Source organism: Copadichromis virginalis, linkage group LG22, assembly GCF_057382275.1.
Source record: "Copadichromis virginalis isolate Kocher_CV1m ecotype Utaka linkage group LG22, C_Virginalis_male_GT1.1, whole genome shotgun sequence".
In the NCBI taxonomy this organism is placed as follows: Eukaryota; Metazoa; Chordata; class Actinopteri; order Cichliformes; family Cichlidae; genus Copadichromis; species Copadichromis virginalis.
Genome location: NC_140638.1, coordinates 217,038 through 239,239, shown reverse-complemented (window position 1 = coordinate 239,239; position 22,202 = coordinate 217,038). Strand labels below are relative to the sequence as shown.

Below are 22,202 nucleotides of genomic sequence, written 5' to 3'. Positions count from 1 at the left end.
CAATTTCAAACATTTGAACACCATCGCCTTTACAACTAATTAGTTGGCAAACTTTTTTAAATTTAGTTTATAGGAAACAAAGGATGCAGACCAACATTGTTATGTACGCCTGTGATCATAGAAAAATCTGAATTGTGACTTTTTTTTATTTTTGTTATTTTCTTACTTTAAAGAGAAGAGTCTTTCAGATCAGAGGCGTCCAACTCCAGGCCTCGAGGGCCGGTGTCCTGCAGGGTTTAGAGCTCACCCTGGGTCAGCACACCTGAATCACATGATTAATTCATTGCCAGGCTTCTGGAGAACTGCAGTACATTTTAAATCATCCGTGTTGGATCAAGGACACATCTAAGACCTGCAGGACACCGGCCCTCGAGGCCTGGAGTTGGACACCTCTGGTGTAGATGTTCGTAAACATAAAATATGAGATGCGAAATTTCAGATTTGACTCTCTTTAAAGTTAATTATGCACCAGTTAGAAAAGTGATTTAAAACCAGTAAGTATCTTACACACTGAGAAAGCACACAGGTGCAGGTCAGAAGCAGGTTTCAGGTTTATTGAATAAGTTGCCATGCAGTTAGTCAGGACGTGACAGATGGACTCTACATGATGAGAAACGGGGACACACCTCCAGTCGTCAGCTGGATCTTAACGATTCAACACATTAATGCACGTCGCTGCAGAGATGCAGACTTGGGCTACGTTCACACTGCAGGCGAAAGCGCATCAAATCCGACTTCTTTGACCCTGTGCGACGTGTATCCGATCGTAGTGTGGCAGTGTGAACGGCACAAATCCGATCTGGGTCACTTTCGTATGTGGTCCTGAATCTGATACGTATCTGATGTTTCAGAAAGCGACTGCTGTTTAATGGTCATGTCGCATTAAATACGTCTTTTACGTCACTGACACAAGACGGACGCCAATTATCAGCGCCAGAGAAGACATCGTGAACGCTTCCTGGCCATCCAGTGAAACTGTTGGGAACAATGTTGGAGAAACGTGAACATTTTCTTTGTACTGTATAATCTGCAGATTCTGACAGAAATCTGCAGCTATCCTTTGAAGCAGCGCTCCTCTGAAACAGCAATAAGGATCATTATTAGGCCAAATGTAGATAACACAATAACTTTATAACTTAAAGCAAAATTGGGAAACGTAAAGTCTGAAACAGTCAAACATACTGTTGCTCTGGGTCTAAACAGAGCGCGTTGTGTGTGACGTCTTCCTTTGCGCATGCGGCTGCTTTCAGGGTTCACACTAGAGCGCGTTTGCTGTCACATTTTATTTGTAGTGTGAACAAGCAGACAAAGAAATCGGATTTGATCCAAAAATCAGAATTGAGCTGTAAGACCTGCAGAGTGAACGTAGCCTAACAACAGCTGCAGGAGAGGGCCAATAGTGTTTGAGTGCCCAATCACCAGGAGTACATAAAGTCAACCTCATGATTCAGTGGCTTCATGGACCCCACCGCTCTCGTTTATTTACACTAATCTTCATATAAAAGTGCTTTTCCACATAATCCGACTTCATAAGCACGCGGTATGATTTGGGGTAAATGACTTGTTGATCTCACGCGTCCTCCTCCCGTCTCCTGAGATGATGCTGTTTGTGAATTACCTCAGAAATCACTCAAAGTGTTTTCATATAATGTTTCTTCACACAGTGAAAAGTATCGTTGACCGTGACGTTAGCGTCGTTAGCATTTCCCATAGAAATTCCTCAAAAACCAAACACTAACATGGCTGCTGTATGACTCCGTGTTTTAGTAAAATATTAACAACAAAGAATCCTCACAAACGACAGAAACGTTTCATAAATGCACTTTTTCACACTGACTGTGTTCAGAGCTGATGACAGAAAGGCAATGAGGATGTTCAGCGGCAGGGATGAGTTTCAACCATCCGTTCTCCCCACTAGCCTCCAAACTGCAACTAACCCATCATTTGGCTCGACTTTACGGGCGTCTCCAGCTTGTCAAACAGCAGTATCACTCCCCAATGATTTTACATTTTAAAGAGCCCCTCTGTAGGAGACGGGACTTGAAATGTAAATAAATGCAGATGAGCGAGGGGTACTGGAGTGTTGAAACTTGTCCCTGGAGCCGTCAAACCGAGGATATAAAAAGCACTTCTGAGGTCCCACCGTCCCTCCTGTTGCATTGATAAGTTTGTACCTTCTGTACGTCTCAAGGCATCGATTTTTCTCACGGGAAACAAACTCGGTTCGTGTACAGATTCACAAATAACGAACGACAAAGAATGCAAAGAGCGTTTGCTAATCTGGTAAACTTTAGACACAGCTGCACGTAAAATAGTGAGCTAGTTAGCAGACGGTAACGTGGCGCTGCGTTCACGACAACAGAACTGTGGTTGTCCTTTTACAGTGGTCAGAAAACTACTACAAACACTGGCTTTATTCCAGAAAGACCCAGTTCACTGTCCGCCGGCTCAGCGTCCCCCTTTTCACAGTTAAACATTCACTAATAAACAAGAATAAAAACAAAACAGAAAATAAAACTGTCATAATGTCCGAGCGTCAGGTGACCAGATTTTAGCCCCGACCTGATGTTAGCGGATTACCATTCGTGTGGAATAACTAACCAAATTGGAAAGATTTTGTGTCTTGCTACCTGCTAATAATCAAGTGCATCTGAGAGTAAAATTATATTTTAATCGTTTTAGAGGAAACTGCCACTATAACACTTCTTTCACTGAAATTAGCTCCAGCTATGTAATCAGTTAACTGCTCATCTCTACAAATGTAACGCTGCATTAGCTTACCGTTTAGCTAGCTGTAAAAATGCTTTATGTTTGATTTCAGTCATAACTGGAACTGCAGCTCAAAGCCAGCCTCCAGTGAACTGCTGCTGCCCTTAAACAGCGGGGAAAGTTGCTATTTACAGAAATGACAACTGTTAGCTAGCAAACGCTATCCGAAACGTTCTCATTTAGTGCGTCAGGTAGAGGTGCTGTGTAGAAATACACAGGAAGCCGTTTCTATGTGTAAGACGCTGAAATAAAGCCAGTGTTCCAGCATTAGAGCGACATCAGCAGCAGCTGCTAAAACCGCTAGCTTTCGCTCAACAGCGAGAACACGTCTAAAACATTCACGTGTTCAGGAAACTGATCATCAGTCTCAAAGAACCCAAGCTCGGCGTGCACAGAACCGCCTCTTCTGACTGGCCAGCATTAACCAAGGGAATTCGGGCCAATCAGAGAGGAACACTGCTGAGCTCTTAGTACGTAAATACAGACTCACATAACAATAACGCGTTTAGTCCAAAGTGATAATAATAAGTATACTTCTCCTGATAAGAACCCTTTGGCTCAGAACGGCCACTTACTGTACACTGACATTGTCACTGTATAATTTCTAGCATGTGCACCGAGTTGACAGAAACACATGAACAACAAAACTTCAGTAACTTTTTTTCAGAAATTGAAATTGGACCTAAAAAGATGTTGTAACAAACATTAAAATAAAATAAAAAAAAATTCACCAGACACTCGTCACATTGATAAAGGTTTAGTATTTTCTTACACTAACAAGACAAAACTGTTTTATAAAAGCTCTCAAAGGCAACTTACTGTGTTTTTTGTGCTGATGCTAGTTGGTCAAAGGTTTAAACGGAAAGTGCAGTTCAGAAGAAAGTGCTGCCCCTCTACAGACTACTGCAAGTCAGCCAATCAGACGAAAGTAGGCTTATAGAGAGACAGCAACTAAAATGGCGTGTTTGTTATCTTGTTACAAAACGTACTTATTTTAGAGAGGAATAAATAAAAAAAAGTAACTTGGCGAAAAGTTTTAGCCAAGACACTGTCAGGTTAATTGCCAACAAACTGCAATGAGGGAAGAATCAACTTAAGTGTATAATAAACGTATACTCTCTGCTGCTAGTAGTTTAGTGGTTATTAGCTAGTGAGAGAGCATAAGCTGTATACTACAGCAGTGAAAGAGTAATGTTATTAGGAAATGAGGACAGGACTCATTTATTTCTTTGATTAGCCTTAGCTAGGTGACCGTAGCTCAGGGGGTTGGGAATCGCACCTGTAACCGGAAGGTCGCCGGTTCGATCCCTGGGCTCTCTGTCCTGGTCGTTGTGTCCTTGGGCAAGACACTTTACCCTACTTGCCTACTGGTGTTGGCCAGAGGGGCCGATGGCGCGATATGGCAGCCTGGCTTCTGTCAGTCTGCCCCAGGGCAGCTGTGGCTACACCTGTAGCTGCCTCCACCAGTGTGTGAATGTGAGAGTGAATGAATAGTGGCATTGTAAAGCGCTTTGGGTGCCTTGAAAAGCGCTATATAAATCCAATCCATTATTAGGTATTAATTTTGTTAGCTAGTACAGGAACATTAGCTTAAAAAGACATCTCCCCTAGTAATTAAAAAATAATAATGTAGTTTATTATAGTAATGGCCATATTTCTAATAAATATTCTGGACTTTGCTCCTCCACAGTCTGTGAGTAATTCTCCATTAGCATAGCTAGCATGACAGTGACTCTGTTAAAAACCAAACAGCTAAATAGATATTTGGGAAAGAAAAATGAGCTAAAGTGGTAAAATAACAGTTTAGGAAAAAGTGAAATACAATGAAATAAAACAGAGGAAAATGAGCAGCAGTGGTCACTGGCTCAGGCTAATGGACGTTCAGGACAAAAGAATTTGAGCTTGCCCAAACCTCGACGCGCTTACAGTTGCTAAAAATGTCGGGACAAGGCTGACGATGAGCTGTGAGAAATGTCTGGTGAAAACAGGAATGCTGCTGGAAGATAAAGCGATAATCTGTAAAGGAGGGTGGATACGTCAGCCTTTCTGTGAGCGTGCCGAGAACGCTGAGTTCACGTTGTGCTTTTTCCTCGTAGCCATTCTGATTCGGAGAGCAAACTCCTTCGACCTCTGCTGGTGTTCGCGTCCACTCGGACTTCATTTAAACGTCAAGAGAAGGTTCGTGCCGACCCAGTCAGACGCGTCCTCGGGCTCACCCTCGAGTTACTGCAGATTTCTCCTCTGAGTCCACTTTAAACTACGACAAGTTGGGAGGAAAAAGAGGGCGCCTTCTGGAATCTCGGGCTTACGATTACGAGACTTTTATCTTTGGAAAAGGAGCTTCTGTAATTACAGGATGTTTGCTGGAAAGAACAAAACGCCTTTCTCAGACGTTTTCCTGTCAACAGACGTGGAATCGGAAACATTGAGCTGTTTTTAGCTGAAGGATGGGTGAAGTAGTGGTGGTTGTGTCTGTAAACGCTCTGCTGCTGGGCAGTTTAGTAGTGATTATGAGCTGGTTAATAAAGTCGACAGCAGTGACGAGTTCACGCGTTTCCGTGTGACGAGCAGCAGGAAGTCGAATCTGCCGTGCTGTCGCTTCGATTAGCTGCAGATGTAAATCCATAAACGATGTGATGAAGTGGTTTCCGTCTCTATCGAGTCTTCCAGCAGCCGCTTCGACCCCGATGACGGTGACGAGGCGGCTCCGTCGAATCCAATCAGGCGGCGGCGCAGCGAAACGTCTGCCGGCTCCGGCCACCGCCGTCGCTCAGTCCAGACGGGTCACATGATGCCGTTGGTGACATACTGGAAGGAGTCGTAGAGTTTGGTGGTGATGGAGCGCACGGACCCGTCCACGAGCTGCTCCACCAGCAGCTGCAGCTGCTCCTCTGTCAGAGACATGTGGAAACGGTCCTTCAGGCTACGGATGGTGCTCGAGCCGTGGAAGCACGGCAGGTGGGAACCTGTGGGGTTAAAATAAGAGTGCACAACAACTTTGTTAACAGCTGACTGGCAAACACGTCCTTAAACCCACACCGGTCAATTCGTGCACTCTGGACCTCCACCCGAGTCGCCGACAGCGCTACGATGTGACGCAGGAATGAGTTTGTTGTTGCAGCTTCACTGCGAGGGTTATAGGGGCCAATAAGAGAACTCCTTAACCTTTGTCTTGCCGGGCTGCTGTGACGCAGTGTTGGCAGTTTCCGTAATGACTCTAATATCACTGAATAGTGAAATTTGCAAAAACCGGCTGTAGGCTGCAGCTGCTAGCTGTCTGCTAGCTTGGCCTCTGCTGCCTGGAGTTAGGTGGAGTGTGACTCGCTGCATCATCTGCACAAACTCAAACATGAACTTTTGTTCTGGATAATAAAAAGTTTGGAGTTTTCAGCAGGGACGAACTTTGTGGCCGGACCTGTTCCCTGATGATGTGGAACACAAAGTATCCCCGTCCTACAGACTGTCTGCGACTCGTACTTACAGCTGTAAATACGGGGTTAGGCTTAGGCCGCGCGTGTGTGCCGTTTTCAGCTGTAAGAAAGGCGCAATGGTGTTACCTTGCTGCATGATCTCCACGATCTGCAGCACCTTCTCCATGTGCTTCCTGGCTGCGATGAGACCCTGAAGCATCAGCATCTTGTAGTAGTTGAACATATCTCCGTTCAGCCCACCCATCACCTGAAACACAGCAAACACCGGGCATCAGGACAGCCACCATGCTAAACTCCACAGGAAGCTTTTCTTCCACCAAAATAAAAGCTTCTGTCATCAGGAGCCATGAAACCCCGATTTCTAGAGTCCTTCAGCGATCCACGCGTGAATCAAACAGAAATTCATCCAAATCAAAACTAAACCTCTGCAGCGCCCGGCTGAGAAACCACGACCGAGCCGGCTGTGACCGGCGGTGCTGAGGGCTCAATGCTGAACAGAACATGTGGGATCTCCTGATCCTGCTGCTGACAGCTGTCGGACACCAGAAAGGATCCTTAGCAACTTTGAAGTTCCAAAAACAAAATGAACGATTCATCTACGAGTCAGCAGAGAGTCGGCTTTGAGTGGCTAAAAATCCCATCCAGACGTGCAGGGCAGCCCTCCATCTGCGTGCTGGTCTGTTCTCAGTGACAGGTAAATATCAGGAGACTACACCTGAGCCCAAAATTGTGATCAACCTCTGCCCGGGATCATCTCCCTCCAACACATCCTCAGGCTGTTTCTACTCACGTCCACGAACTCCGAGGTCAGCTTAAAGGCAGATGTCTCGAAGCCGAGGTTGCGAGGAGAGCTGGAGAGGATGAAGCCAAAGTCGATGTGGATGATGTGGCCCTCGGAGTCCAGCAGGATGTTCCCGTTGTGCCTGTGGGGATCAGACGAGGTGTTACCGAACGATTGGCATGTAGGATTCTCTACATGCTGCAGAGCTAAGCAAGGAAATTCTTACCTTCTCTACACACAAATAAATCAAATATATACAAAAGTCACACTTTTTAAAAAAAAGCATAGAAAAATAGAGCAAGCACTGTATAGGAAAGAGCTGAGAGTGGTCAGAAAGTAGAGTCTGCAGGATTTCAATGTAGATGTACAGGTGACTGCAGTGTGTGCTGTGGGGGGAGGGGGTGCCTCTTTAGGACCCCGTTGTTATAAGGCGTCCCCTCCAGTGATGGGAAAGCAATCCCACACATGGACCGTGATGCTGTAATGACAGCCTGTAGAGCCTGCTGTCCCGCCCTGGTGGTGCAGTTCCCATAACACATGATGGATAGATGGATGTGTAGCTGTATAGGTTTATAGGTGGATGTACAGGTGTATAGGTGGATGTATAGGTGTATAGGTTTATAGGTGGATGTACAGGTGTATAGGTGGATGTATAGGTGTATAGGTTTATAGGTGGATGTACAGGTGTATAGGTGGATGTATAGGTGTATAGGTTTATAGGTGGATGTACAGGTGTATAGGTGGATGTATAACTGTATAGGTGGATGTATAGCTGTATAGGTGGATGTACAGATGTACAGGTGTATAGATGGATGTACAGGTGTATAGGTGGATGTATAACTGTATAGGTGGATGTATAGGTGTATAGGTTTATAGGTGGATGTACAGGTGTATAGGTGGATGTATAACTGTATAGATGGATGTATAGCTGTATAGGTGTATAGATGGATGTACAGGTGTATAGGTGGATGTATAACTGTATAGGTGGATGTATAGCTGTATAGATGGATGTACAGATGTACAGGTGTATAGATGGATGTACAGGTGTATAGGTGGATGTATAACTGTATAGGTGGATGTATAACTGTATAGGTGGATGTATAGGTGTATAGATGGATGTATAGGTTTATAGGTGGATGTACAGGTGTATAGGTGGATGTATAGGTGTATAGGTTTATAGGTGGATGTACAGGTGTATAGGTGGATGTATAACTGTATAGATGGATGTATAGCTGTATAGATGGATGTACAGATGTACAGGTGTATAGATGGATGTACAGGTGTATAGGTGGATGTATAACTGTATAGGTGGATGTATAACTGTATAGGTGGATGTATAACTGTACAGGTGTATAGGTGGATGTATAACTGTATAGGTGTTTAGATGGATGCATAGGTGGATGTACAGGTGTACAGGTGGATGTACAGGTGTATAGGTGGATGTATAACTGTATAGATGGATGTATAGGTGTACAGGTGGATGTATAACTGTATAGATGGATGTATAGGTGTATAGGTGTATAGATGGATGTACAGGTGTACAGGTGGATGTATAACTGTATAGGTGTATAGATGGATGCATAGGTGGATGTATAGGAGTATAGATGGATGCATAGGTGGATGTACAGGTGTACAGGTGGATGTACAGGTGTATAAGATAAGATAAGATAAGATAAGATAACCTTTATTAGTCCCACACGTGGGAAATTTGTTTTGTCACAGCAGGAAGTGGACAGTGCAAAAGTTATGACGCAAAAATTAGAATACAATAAGAATAAATACAGTACACAGCTGTACAGAATAGAATAAAATAATATACTATATACAGTAGAATAAAATAGAATAAATATACAATAAGATAAAAATAGAATACGAATGCTATATACAACTGAGTAAAAATACAACGATGCCAGAAAAGATTATTGCACTTAGTGTTATTGCACATGTGTGGATGTGTGTGTTTGTTCAGTTAAAGTCTTTGTTGTGGAGTCTGACAGCAGTGGGGAGGAAAGACCTGTGAAATCTCTCCGTCCCACACCGTGGGTGCCGCAGTCTCCCACTGAAGGAGCTGCTCAGTGCTGTCACAGTCTGCTGCATGGGGTGGGAGACGTTGTCCAACAGGGATGACAGCTTAGCCGCCGTTCTCCTGTCACTCACCACCTCCACTGGGTCCAGAGGGCATCCTAGAACAGAGCTGGCCCTTCGGATCACCCTGTTCAGTCTCTTCCTGTCCCCAGTAGAGATGCTGCCGCCCCAGCAGACCACACCATAAAAGATAGCAGAAGCCACAACAGAGTCATAGAAGGTCTTCAGGAGTGGGCCCTCCACCCCAAACGACCTGAGTCTCCGCAGCAGGTACAGCCTGCTCTGCCCTTTCCTGTAGAGGGCGTCTGAGTTATGAGTCCAGTCCAGTCTGTTGTTCAGATGAACACCAAGGTACCTGTAGCTGTCCACAGCCTCAATGTCCATACCTTGGATGTTCAGTGGTTGCAGTGGAGAATGCTTGTGCCTGCGGAAGTCTACCACCAGTTCCTTGGTTTTACTGGCGTTGATCTGGAGGTAGTTCAGCTGGCACCAGTCCACAAAGTCTTGAGTCAGTCCTCTGTACTCCTTGTCGTCCCCATCAGTGATGAGGCCGACTATTGCAGAGTCATCAGAGAACTTCTGCAGGAAGCACTGGGTGGAATTGTGGGAGAAGTCTGCAGTGTAGATGGTGAAGAGGAACGGAGCCAGAACCGTTCCCTGTGGGGCCCCCGTACTGCAGACGACCCTGTCCGACACACAGCCCTGAGTCCTCACATACTGTGGTCGGTCGGTGAGGTAGTCCAGGATCCAGGTAGTGAGGTGATGCTCCACTCCAGAGTTCACCAGCTTGTCCTTCAGAACCGAGGGAAGAATGGTGTTGAAGGCACTGGAGAAATCAAAGAACATGATTCTCACAGTGCTTCCAGCGGTCTCCAGGTGAGCGAGGGAACGATGTAGGAGGTGAATGACGGCATCATCCGCTCCAATGCCAGGCTGGTAGGCAAACTGAAGTGGGTCCAGTGATGAGCTTATTAGGCGCCGAAGCTGAGCCAGGACCAACCGCTCCAGGGTCTTCATCAGGTGGGATGTCAGAGCCACTGGCCTGTAGCTGTTGAGGTCCTTGGGGCTTGAAGTCTTTGGCACTGGTACAACACAGGAGGTTTTCCAGAGCTGTGGGACTCTTCCCAACCTCAGGCTCAGGTTGAAGAGGTGCTCCATCACCCCACAAAGTTGGTCCGCGCAGGACCTGATGACCCTCGAGCTGATGCCATCTGGACCCGCTGCCTTCTTGCCATTAATCCTCCTCAGTTCCCTCCTAACCTGGGTGGTTGAGAGAGACAGGCTGGAGCCTTGTGTTGAGTGTGTATTGGATGCTGTTGTTGGGGGTGGGGGGGAGTGAGCAGGGTGAATAGAGGAGGTGTGAAGTGTCTGAGGTGGAGCAGCAGCAGTGGGGGTGGGTGAGTCTGCAGCCGATGTTGCAGACTGCCTCATGGCTGAATCAAATCTGTTGAAGAAATGATTCAGTTCATTTGCCCATCTCACATCCCTCCCAGGCAGAGAGTTCTGCTGTTTGTGGCCCGAGATGGTTCTGAGGACTCTCCAGACTTCACCAACGTTGTTTTGCTGAAGCTGGTTCTCCATCTTCTGCCTGTAGCTCTCCTTCCCATTCCTTATCAGTCCCCTCAGCTCTCTCTGCACCCTTTTCAACTCCTCTTTGTCTCTGGATTTGAAGGCCCTCCTCTTCTGCTTGAGGACAGCTTTAATTTCTGGGGTAATCCAAGGTTTGTTGTTGGAGAAACACCGTACAGTCCTGGTAGGTACAGTGTTATCCACACAGAAATTAATATAGTCAGTAATGCATGTAGTAAGGCTGTCGATGTCCTCTCCGTGGTCATCACAGATCACCTCCCACACAGTCGACTCAAAACAATCCTTAAGAGCCTCCTCGCTCTCCTCTGACCATCTCTTCACTGTGCGGGTGGCTGGTGGCACCCTGCGCACTAAGGGCTCATACACAGGGACAAGGTGCACCAGGTTGTGATCAGATCTGCCCAGGGGAGGGAGAGGTGATGAACTGTATGCCTCTTCAGCATTGGCATACAGTAAGTCCAGTGTTTTATTGTCTCTGGTTGGGCAGGTCACATACTGGGTGAAGGTGGGCAGTGTGGAGTCCAGTGAGGCATGATTGAAGTCCCCTGATATTATGAGAAGGGCTCTCGGAGATTGTGTTTGCAGTCTGCTGACCACTGAGTGGAGAGTGTCAAAGGCTGCATCCGCGTTGGCCGAGGGGGGGACATACGCTGTTATTGCGATAACATGCGAGAACTCCCGGGGCAGGTAGTACGGACGCATGCTAACGGCTAACAGCTCAATGTCTCTGCTGCAGAGTTGCTCTTTCACAGTGATGTGCCCAGGGTTACACCATCTGTCATTCACAAAAACTGCCAGTCCCCCTCCTTTCCTCTTACCGCTCTCTCTCGTCCTGTCCGCTCGCAGCAGCTGGAATCCCGGTAGTGTCACGCTTGTGTCCGGAGTTAGCGATGTTAGCCACGACTCCGTTAGCATCATGATGCTACATTGCCGGTACTCCCTCTGTGACCAGGTTAGCGACGTGAGCTCATCCATCTTATTGGGCAAAGATCTTACGTTTCCAATAATTACAGAAGGAAGAGATGGTCGATAACGTCTCCTTCTCGGGCGACGGCGCTCCTTCCCAGCACGACACCCCCGTCTTTTCCTCCTCAGCTCGCTGGGAATGTCGGGTCTGTCCGCCGGCAGTACCGCTGCGGGACGCAGCGCTAACAGCTGATCCTTACTGTAAACAAAGGATCCCTGCTCTGGGTCCCCAGACACGCGTGAAAAAAGTAGAAATAAACTAAGAAAAACGACCAGAACTAGCACAAAACGGTAGAACATGGTTGCAGAGTCTAATTACTGATACGTTAGTTATAAAAAATTACGAGAAGAAAAGATAAGAAAGAAAGAAACTCAGAATGAGCAGAGCTGCTGTAACACGGGGGGCGCCGGAAGTATAGGTGGATGTATAACTGTATAGGTGTATAGGTGGATGTATAGGTGGATGTACAGGTGTATAGGTGGATGTACAGGTGTACAGGTGGATGTATAACTGTATAGGTGTATAGGTGGATGTATAGGTGGATGTATAGGTGGATGTACAGGTGGATGTACAGGTGTACAGGTGGATGTATAGGTGGATGTACAGGTGTATAGGTGGATGTACAGGTGGATGTACAGGTGTACAGGTGGATGTATAACTGTATAGGTGTATAGGTGGATGTATAGGTGGATGTACAGGTGTACAGGTGGATGTATAGAGGGCTGCATTGACAGTCTTCAGTAGAACGGTTCTGATGATATGCAAACTGCAGGGATGTAAAGGACCTGGAAGGTTTCTTTATGTTTCTTTATTAGATGTTCAGGGCTTTCGGGGCTTAGTCCTCGTCAGGACCTTGCGGTAGAATTGCTCAATGTTGGTTGGTGTTAAGGGTGTTAAAGCAAGCGTGGAGCTCTTTCAGCTCATCTGGTAGTGCACTGTCGCTGGCTTTTTTGCAGCATTTAATGGGGCAATATTCTCAATGCATGTGCTGAGGTTGCTAGTAATCACTGATGTAAAGTCCTCCGAATCCACAGACCCGTCCTCACTCAAGGCAGCAGTCTTAACCTCATCAGCAGGGATAACGGTCACTGTTTAACTTTTATGAATGTCTCACCTGTCTTTGACCTGCAGCAGGTAGCAGATGAGGCTGTAGCCGGCGCAGCTCTGCACGAAGTTCCTCTGAGCGGTGAGGAAGGCCTCTGTGGTGAAGCTGCCGTGTTCCTGCAGGAAGTAGTCAAGCAGCGACAGCTGACTCTGCTTCCTCACCTGGAGGACACACACACGAAAACTGCGTTTCAGTCTCATAGACAAAGACAACTAACTTTCCCAGAATCCCCTGTGTACCTGGTGCAGGGAGACGGCGTTGAGGACGGGCTCGATCATCCCGCTGTCTGAAGACATGACGAGGATTTTGTAGGGTTTGATCCACAGAGGAACGCGCTCCTGCTGCCAGATGGACTGACCAAGGAAACAGACTCGGCTTCAACATGGAAGCAGTTTAACCACACGGAGACTGCGTCTGTATCTGCATCTGTACCGTTGTGTGCATGTGTCTGTACTGCGTCTGTACCTGCAGCTGTCTGAGGACCTGATAGGCCAGCAGCTCCTGCCTCAGATCGTCCCCACACTTCACGATGACCGACAGCAGCCTCCAGGTGTGCAGGTGGCCGTACGGAGACGCCTCTCGGATCCGCCTGAACACAAACGGCGTTAGCGCGAGGAAGACGTTGTGGAGCGTTCCCCTGCTCGGCTTCACAAACCCACCTGACTTTCTCCTCCCAGGGCTCTTTGAGGGCAACAGCCGACGGGTCCTCGGGGTCCCTCCTGAATGCGGTGGGAGTGTGAGCAAGGTTCTCCGATAGCCGCCGTCTGAAAAACAAACCAGGTCGTAGCGTCACGGCAGAACGCACAGCTGAAGATCGAAGCTTCACGGGACTGCTCAGGCCATTTCATCCTCAGAAAGAAGAGTTCCTGAACGTGCTGCTCTTCAGAGATCTACACTCCTGGACAGTGACAACAACTCATCATAATTACATCTGCACACCAGGTGATGTTGGTGTCCTATCAATATGGCAACTACAAAGAAAGCTTCTATGGGGAAACTAATAACTAACAAAAAGGTCCAGTCTATGTAGGTGCGGTTCCTTTATTGTTTTAATTACTTTAAAAACAACTTCAGATCACATTTTGTTGCTGGTAGTTATTTTTGAACGCAGCTCAATATTCCTGTGGAGCTCCTTTATAGCTTGAATTTACTGAAACTACAAACACATAATTGTAGTGTGGAGGGGTGTGGTCTGTGGCTCAGCTTCTAGGGAGGGGTGGTGTTCAGTGGGCGAGGCTGCTCAGAGGCTCCTGTTTGAGCAGCACGCCAAGGCCTAAAGGGGGGAGGAGCTGAGAGCAGAAAGCTGCAAGTGAGCGGGCATCAGCAACAGTGAGACCGCGGCCGCCAACAGCCTGGAAACGCTAAATTGTAAACATGAAGCGCCGACATGCACGTTGGCGTCGTGCTGGGCAGAACCAACACTAGCTTGTGTTACACGTAGCTTACCACGGGTAACACGGCGTAATATTTCATTTGAACTGCCCTGAAACAGCACTGGTGTTCCCACGTTTCTGCTTCTAACCTCCGCCTGTGGAGGGTAACCCGCTGTTTACCTGATGTCTCCGGCGGCGATGAACACCGGCTCTTTGCTCTCCAGACTCGTGATGCTGTCGACTGAAAACTGACTGATGTTGTCGCTGCTGCTGGTCTGAGCCTCCATCTGCAAACACATGCTTGTTACTGTGCTTCGGGAGGACAGAGTACACAGGGTTACTGCAGGCAGTATGCCGACGCTTTCACATACCTCCACCTGCAGCTGCCCGATATCATCGGTGGCCCACGCCTCGTCGTCGTTGTCGTAGTTTGGGACGGTGGAGAAACTTCCCGTTCTGTGTTCCGATGTCATACCACTGCTGCCATTAGCTGCGGTGCTGCAGTCCAGGTTCTCCGCGGAGCGGGCCGAGCGTATCCGCGTCTCTGGGATGCGAACGGGAACGGGAGACGTCTCGAAGCTGTCGCAGTCCAACACCTCCACGTAGATGATGTATGGAGCCTAAAGGAGGAGAAGGAGCAGCAGTCAGAGGACATTGGACAGATGTTCTCTGGCACATGTGGCGGGTACACCGGAGGTCACCTTGTCCTTGGAGTTTAGGACCACGGCCTGCGTGTGGGGGACCCTGCAGACGTGGTGCTGGTGCTCGGCGGTGGGCAGCCACACTCGGGCCGGCAGCTTGTGGTTGAGCAGCGACAGCTCGGAGATCAGACGCTGGGTCTTCTGCTCTTTGGTGGGCAGCGTGGCGAGACGCTTCCCGATGCACAGCAGAGACTTGATGAACTCCCTCTGAGGACGGAGACGCTCGGGCTGCAGACGCACGAAACACCCACAGAGAGTCATAGTTTCTAACCACACACACACGTTCCCTGATGCTCCGCCCACAGAGGCATGTGAGTGACTCATCGATAGCTCGAATGGGCCGTTTAACCCTTTAAAGCCAGTAGGAGCGGGCACGCGCCGTTTTGCGCAACTATTTTTAAATCCCTGTAGAATCTGAACCGTGTAAGCTAGCGCAATAATTTGTTTTGCATATGAAACCGGAGGAGTTGTTCTTACATCTGATGCCATCAGCTTGTCCTCGGTCACGGTTGCCTTCCACATATAGCTTTGCAAAAATTGCATAAAAAGCTCTTGCAGGAACAAAAACGTAATATTCCAGAAACACGCTTTGCCGATCCGATCAGCTGTTCGTAACACTTCCCACATTGAAACAGTCGTCAGCGCGAACGATCGCATGTCCGCCATTACCTGCACGAAACCGGAAGTGACGTCATTTTTGCGGAAAATGTAGTTTTTAACTTGTAGGCCTTGAAAGCCTATACTGGTGTTTTTAAAAGTCATGTTTGATTTTATGCTTTTCTGAATAGCCTTTGACTCTAGAGCAGCAGTGTCCAACTCCAGGGCTCGGGGGCCGGTGTCCTGCAGGTTTTAGATGTGTCCTTGATCCAACACCGCTGTCGACCTCCTCAACAGGAGGTTCTCCAGAGGCCTGGTAATAAACTAATCATGTTATTCAGGTGTGTTGACCCAGGGTGAGATCTAAAACCTGCACGACACCAGCCCCTGGAGGCCTGGAGCTGCCCACCCCTGCTCTAGAGGAACGGCACCACCCGAGAGAATCTCTGGCTCACCTCTTCGTGGACCGCCTCCACTTTTGGGTTACTGCCAGTCCGTCGGAGACCAGCACCAGGTCCATTGCTCGCCATGGTGGCATCCGACTTGGATCTCTGGTGGGTCCTCCTGGACGGGGAAACAAACACCTCGGCTTGTCCCTGTCCAGGGCCAAACATGGAAGAGGCCTCGGCGTTGCTGCCATCGTGTCTGTGATGGCGATGGCGACGGTGAGACGGCGAGGATGCGGGGCTGTCAGATGGGGCGGGGTTGAGCTCGTCGGACAAGATGAGCTTTCGGAGTTTGGTTCCTCTGGAGTGGCGCTGGGTGGAGATATGCATGTCGGAGGAGTAGGCACCGAGCAGCCAGGCAGAGAGCAGCGAGAATGTGATGCTGGCGCTGCAGCGGTGGATCTGCCGGACACAAACACCTGCGTGAGAACCCCCCGACTGTGACGCAGCGGGTCACCGACCCGTTCTCTAGCTAACGTTAGCTGAGCTAGCTTAAACTTAGGGACTCACCAGGTACGGTCGGATGGCGTCGCCCACCTCTGTGTCCATGTGCACGTACATGTTGAGCAGCTGCGGCAGGTAGAAATCGACCTCGCTGTCCGGGAAGCTGAAGAGGCGGTTCCCGATGTACGCCTGCACACCCGGCTCCTTTGACTTGTACAGGTAGGAAATCGCCATGGAGACGTCAAACAGCTTGGACTCGAACAGGCGCAGCAGCCACGACTGCTTTGATGACGACGGTGGCGAGAAAGGTTCTGGCCGAGCCGAAGGACGCGGGTCGGGCTGGGACGGCGTGTCGGTGTCTTCCTCATCTTCCTCTTTGATGGAGCCGGCATCTGGGCTGATGAGCTGGGTCACGGCGCCGCGCTCTGCCACATCTGCCGGGTGCTGCCGCTGATCATCCTGCAGTTTGACTTTAAGGAGCACTTCCTGGCACGCCTTCAGCGCCACCTCCGGGTCGATGACTGGAACAGCAGAACAGAGAAATCGATCAAAACTGGCGGAGGATGTAGAGGTGTAGCAACTGTGGCCCCACCCACACCTCGCTCCAGATTCATCCTAAGCAGTGAATATTTTGGAAAACAGTTTCCTCTCCTTGTTACCTTGCTCGACACCTAGGTCCATCTCCATGGCGTCCTCTGAGATGACGTCCAGCGGAGGACTTGGTCCTCGCTGGTCGCCGCCACCGCTCGACGTGCCTCCGCTGCCGATGCCCTCGCTGGCGCTGCTGCTACCGAGGCTGCAGGTGCTGCCGATGCTCCCACTAGGGGAGGAGCTGCGGGGGCTGGCGCTGGGAGAGGAGGCCTGATCCCCGTGGGTGGGCGGAGGCAGCTGCAGCTGAGGGCGAGCGTGACGGTGATGATGATGGTGATGGTGAGTGAGGAAGTCTGAGGAACTCTCAGAGCAGGAGGATGAGGAAGAGGAGGCGCTGGAGGGGGAGGAGGGGCAGGAGAACGTGGTAGGAGAGGAGGACGAGGCGGGGGGAGGGGGTTGCGCGGAGTGGGAAAGGCGGAGCGAGCGCACAGCCGGGGACCCTTCGGCGTCGGCCATTTTGGAAGAGGAGTCCTACAGAGAGACAGAGAGAGCACGAGTCACATGACACAGCTGAGAGGATTCGAGGTCGCCCCTCCCCCTACCTGTTTACCCCCCAACACACACAGCGAGGATGAGGTCACATGACTCCTGGCTTCAGCTTGTCATACTTCCTGTTTTACAGGAATTCAATTTTATTTATATGGCGTCAGATCACAACAACAGTCGCCTCAAGGCGAAAAGTTTGTATAATTATTTATCCTTGTTGTGCAAACAAGCAAAACTTAATAAATGTAGTTTGAAAAGTAACAAACCTGAAAAGAAACACTGGGAACGACACACACGAGGACACAGATACAGAGATGCTCCAGGTAAACAACCAACAGGTGTGTCTCACCTGCTCCTCCCCCTCCGTTCCCCTCTCTCTCCCTCTCCCTCTCCGTTCCCCTCTCCCCCTCCCTCTCCGTTCCCCTCTCTCTCTCTCTCTCTCTCTCTCCCTCCGTTCCCCCCTCCCTCTCCGTTCCCCTCTCCCCCTCCCTCTCCGTTCCCCTCTCTCTCTCTCCCCCTCCGTTCCCCCCTCCCTCTCCGTTCCCCTCTCTCTCTCTCTCCCTCTCCGTTCCCCTCTCTCTCTCTCTCCCTCTCTCTCTCCGTTCCCCTCTCTCTCTCTCTCCCTCTCCCTCTCCGTTCCCCTCTCTCTCTCTCTCCCTCTCCCCCTCCGTTCCCCTCTCTCTCTCTCCCTCTCCGTTCCCCTCTCTCTCTCTCTCTCTCCCTCTCCGTTCCCCTCTCTCTCTCTCTCTCCCTCTCCGTTCCCCTCTCTCTCTCTCTCTCTCTCCCTCTCCGTTCCCCTCTCTCTCTCTCCCTCTCCCCCTCCCTCTCCGTTCCCCTCTCTCTCTCTCCCCCTCCGTTCCCCCCTCCCTCTCCGTTCCCCTCTCTCTCTCTCTCTCTCTCTCTCTCTCTCTCTCCCCGTTCCCCTCTCCCTCTCCGTTCCCCTCTCTCTCTCTCTCTCTCTCTCTCTCCGTTCCCCTCCCTCTCCGTTCCCCTCTCTCTCTCTCTCTCTCCGTTCCCCTCTCTCTCTCTCTCTCCCCCTCCCTCTCCGTTCCCCTCTCTCTCCCTCTCCGTTCCCCCCTCTCTCTCTCTCTCTCTCTCTCTCTCTCTCTCTCCCCCTCCGTTCCCCCCTCCCTCTCCGTTCCCCTCTCTCTCTCTCTCTCTCTCTCTCCGTTCCCCTCTCTCTCTCCCCGTTCCCCTCTCTCTCTCTCTCTCCGTTCCCCTCTCTCTCTCTCTCTCCCCCTCCCTCTCCGTTCCCCTCTCTCTCTCTCTCTCTCTCCGTTCCCCTCTCTCTCTCTCTCTCCCCCTCCCTCTCCGTTCCCCTCTCTCTCTCTCTCTGTTCCCCTCTCTCTCTCTCTCTCTCTCCGTCCCCCCCTCTCTCTCTCTCTCTCTCTCTCTCTCTCTCTGTTCCCCTCTCTCTCTCTCCCCCTCCGTTCCCCCCTCCCTCTCCGTTCCCCCCTCCCTCTCTCTCTCTCTCTCTCTCTCTCTCCGTTCCCCTCTCTCTCTCTCTCTCTCCCCCTCCCTCTCCGTTCCCCTCTCTCTCCCTCTCCGTTCCCCCCTCTCTCTCTCTCTCTCTCTCTCTCTCTCTGTTCCTCTCTCTCTCTCTCTCTCTGTTCCCCTCTCTCTCTCTCTCTCTCTCTCTCTCTCTCTGTTCCCCTCTCTCTCTCTCTCTCTCCGTTCCCCTCTCTCTCTCTCTCTCTCTCTCCGTTCCCCCCTCTCTCTCTCTCTCCCTCTCCGTTCCCCTCTCTCTCTCTCTCTCCCTCTCCGTTCCCCTCTCTCTCTCTCTCTCTCCGTTCCCCTCTCTCTCTCTCTGTTCCCCTCTCTCTCTCTCTCTCTCTCTCTCTGTTCCCCTCTCTCTCTCTCTCTCTCTCTCTCTCCGTTCCCCTCTCTCTCTCTCTCTCTCTCTGTTCCCCTCTCTCTCTCTCTCTCTCTCTCTGTTCCCCTCTCTCTCTCTCTCTCTCTCTCCCTCTCCGTTCCCCCCTCTCTCTCTCTCTCTCTCTCTCTCTCTCCCTCTCCGTTCCCCCCTCTCTCTCTCTCTCTCCCTCTCCGTTCCCCTCTCTCTCTCTCTCTCTCTCCCTCTCCGTTCCCCTCTCTCTCTCTCTCTCTCTCCCTCTCCGTTCCCCTCTCTCTCTCTCTCTCTCTCCCTCTCCGTTCCCCTCTCTCTCTCTCTCTCTCTCTCTCCGTTCCCCTCTCTCTCCGTTCCCCCCTCTCCCTCTCTCTCTCTCCGTTCCCCCCTCTCTCTCTCTCTCTCTCCGTTCCCCCCTCTCTCTCTCTCTCTCTCTCCCTCCCTCCCTCCCCCCTCTCTCTCTCTCTTCCTCTCTGTGCTGACAATCAAGCCAAACACCAGCATCATCAAATCTACAGTTGAAACCAGATATTTACAAACTCTTCAGATAAAAACACTTTTTTAATTGTAACATCAAATCAGACTAAATGTTTATTTTTTAGATAAATATAAAAACATATTTGTTAACTTTAAGAGTAAAGAGAGAAACTGTCTGTATTTCTTAATTGTAAATGGCACCAAATTGTATTCAAACTGAGCCACACTTATGGAGCTCCACAGTTCTGTTCCTGCTGTTTTGGTTGACATCTCTTGATGTTCCCATGTCACAGAAACAGGCTCTGTGTTTTGTCTTATATGCATCCACAGCTGTGCCACCAGTTTACTCACATGGACTCTACGAACCAATCAGAAGCTTCTTCAGCTCAGAATGGAATCGTCTGCAGTTTTCTTATTAATTAACAATAAACTTAGTGTACATGTACTCCTACATTTGATGAAAGTGATAAAAATAGAAGCTCTGTCTCTCTTTATTCTGACATTTAACTCATTCAAAAGATATTTCAATATTTATTTATCCAAAACAAAACAAGTTTAAATTGGTGTTTAACAGTAAAAACAGTGTTTGTACTATCTGGTTTCAACTATGAATATACTGTGTATTAAAAATGCTCTTGTTTTTCATAGAAATATAAGAACACACAAAGCATAATGTATAAGAAAGAAGCCTCTAATGTCCATCTACATCAGTACATAACTGAAACCGATGTTGTGCTTTATTTAGCCGTGTAGGGTAACAACTGAATATAAGATATAATATAAGACACATGTGAGCTGAGACTCTCTAAAGAAGCAGCATTGTTGTTGTTCGGCTTTTCATTTCGCCATTTGTTGATTCACTCAAAGAACAAGTAACGTAATATGGGTCAAGTGATCAGTTTGACATCAATCTTTCGTGATTCGCCGTCATATTTACATTATTTGTACAGTACGAATGATTTGCTTTGGTAGCTGCTCAAACTTAAGCTCTCCTCTGTCTGCAGCAAACTGGCAGGCAGCAGCTTCTCTCCCCTCGCTCACAGGCGTCAGTGCTGTGCTCAGTTGCTTAGTACCCGAGCTCGGATCATACCAAAATTAGGGGGCATTTATGCTCAGTCCTAAATTCCCACAGTGTGCGCTATGTGCTTCGAATATTGTGTGTAGTTTTTGTTTTATACAGTTGTCAGTCAGGCATCCAACTATGAAAAAAATTACACTCCTAAAGACCCCGGGCTTCTGAAAAAACAACCCGGGCTTAGGCCCAGTAAGCCGCCACTACCCCCGCTCCACCAATGGGCAGACCAACCCTTTAAATATCCTGTAACACTGTTCAATATTGGAGGGTAGCCAGTGCCCCCCTTGGGGACGCACCTGTACAGGGTACAGCAGGTAGACCAAAGATGCTTTAAATCATTAGTTATTATTACAGACTGGGTCTGTTCACCCTGTCGTGTCACATGCCCCGCCCCTTTCTTTGTATTAATGCAGGGCTTTTCCTTAGTGTGTGAAGCACCTCGAGACAAACTGCTGTGATTTAAACTGAATTGAAAACAGATGTGATTCTGGGCCGGAGCAGAGCGAGGAGTGACCGAACGCGTGGCCCACTGTGTGGGTTGTTGGCTGTGCGGAGCAGCGTGGGACTAAACGGAGCACGTGAAGAGTGAAAGGAGAGCAGAGCTGAAGAGGCGAAGCTGCAGGAATCGTGTCAGACGTGTTTGTCAGCCAGCTGTCAGGTTCATTTTCACATGTAGGCGATCAGCTGTTCAGTCTGTCCTACACTCACGCACATTACTTTGTTCTTCTGTTAGATGTGTTGCTGTTCTTATGTGCATTTTTTAATTTCCCTGCATTGATGTGATCTCAGTCACTGATGAACGCCCTGAGGGGTACTGCTACTCGGTACTGTGGCCTGTACTCACAGTACTGCATGTCACGGGTACTTAAATAACACCCTGTTACTGCTGACACGTCACGCACGCTCTCGGCGCACATTAAAGACTCTGTTTGGTTCGGATCGATTAATCGGGCCTCTGATGCAGAACTCAAACTGTGAAGAAGAGGAGGAGGAGAGCCGCTCCCTGCTGATGAAAACAAACCGGAGGAGGCAGCTTAAGCCCGGAGTCTAACCCGGGCCTGCCGAACCTGCTAACAGCTAGCTAACCCGAACAATAACAGAGAGGCCGAGGCGGAAAAACGAACCGAGGTCAGCAGCACCTACCCGGGTACCGAGGCGCTTTCAGCCCCCTTCAAAGCTCCGACAATCGAACTTCAGTCCGCTCCGCCCCGGGCTGTCCCGGTACGGTCCGGTTCTTTGATCCGGGTCCCGGTGCCGCGCTTAGTCCAGGATTTTAGGGTCGGTCCATCTGCTCTGGGTTTGTGGCCTGGCTCGGCTCGGCTTGCTTTAAAACTGCGGTGACGCAACATCCGTAAAGACAGAGGCTGTACATAACTGTCGG

The 22,202-nt window shown here is 49.4% G+C and overlaps 1 protein-coding gene across 1 annotated transcript; it reads right to left on the bottom strand.

Moving 5' to 3' along the window:
• Window positions 1-533: 533 nt before the first annotated feature.
• On the bottom strand, window positions 534-22,202 carry LOC146682303 (phosphatidylinositol 4-kinase beta-like). The gene is made up of 14 exons (XM_085445315.1): window positions 21,965-22,202; window positions 16,949-17,411; window positions 16,356-16,810; window positions 15,855-16,247; window positions 14,803-15,030; window positions 14,473-14,721; window positions 14,282-14,388; window positions 13,388-13,492; window positions 13,194-13,317; window positions 12,968-13,081; window positions 12,738-12,889; window positions 6,991-7,123; window positions 6,327-6,447; window positions 534-5,735 (listed from the first exon to the last, which is right to left on the bottom strand). Exons 2-14 carry the CDS (start codon window positions 17,394-17,396, stop codon window positions 5,554-5,556), a joined length of 2,811 nt encoding a protein of 936 aa, XP_085301441.1. The 5' UTR covers window positions 17,397-17,411; window positions 21,965-22,202; the 3' UTR covers window positions 534-5,553.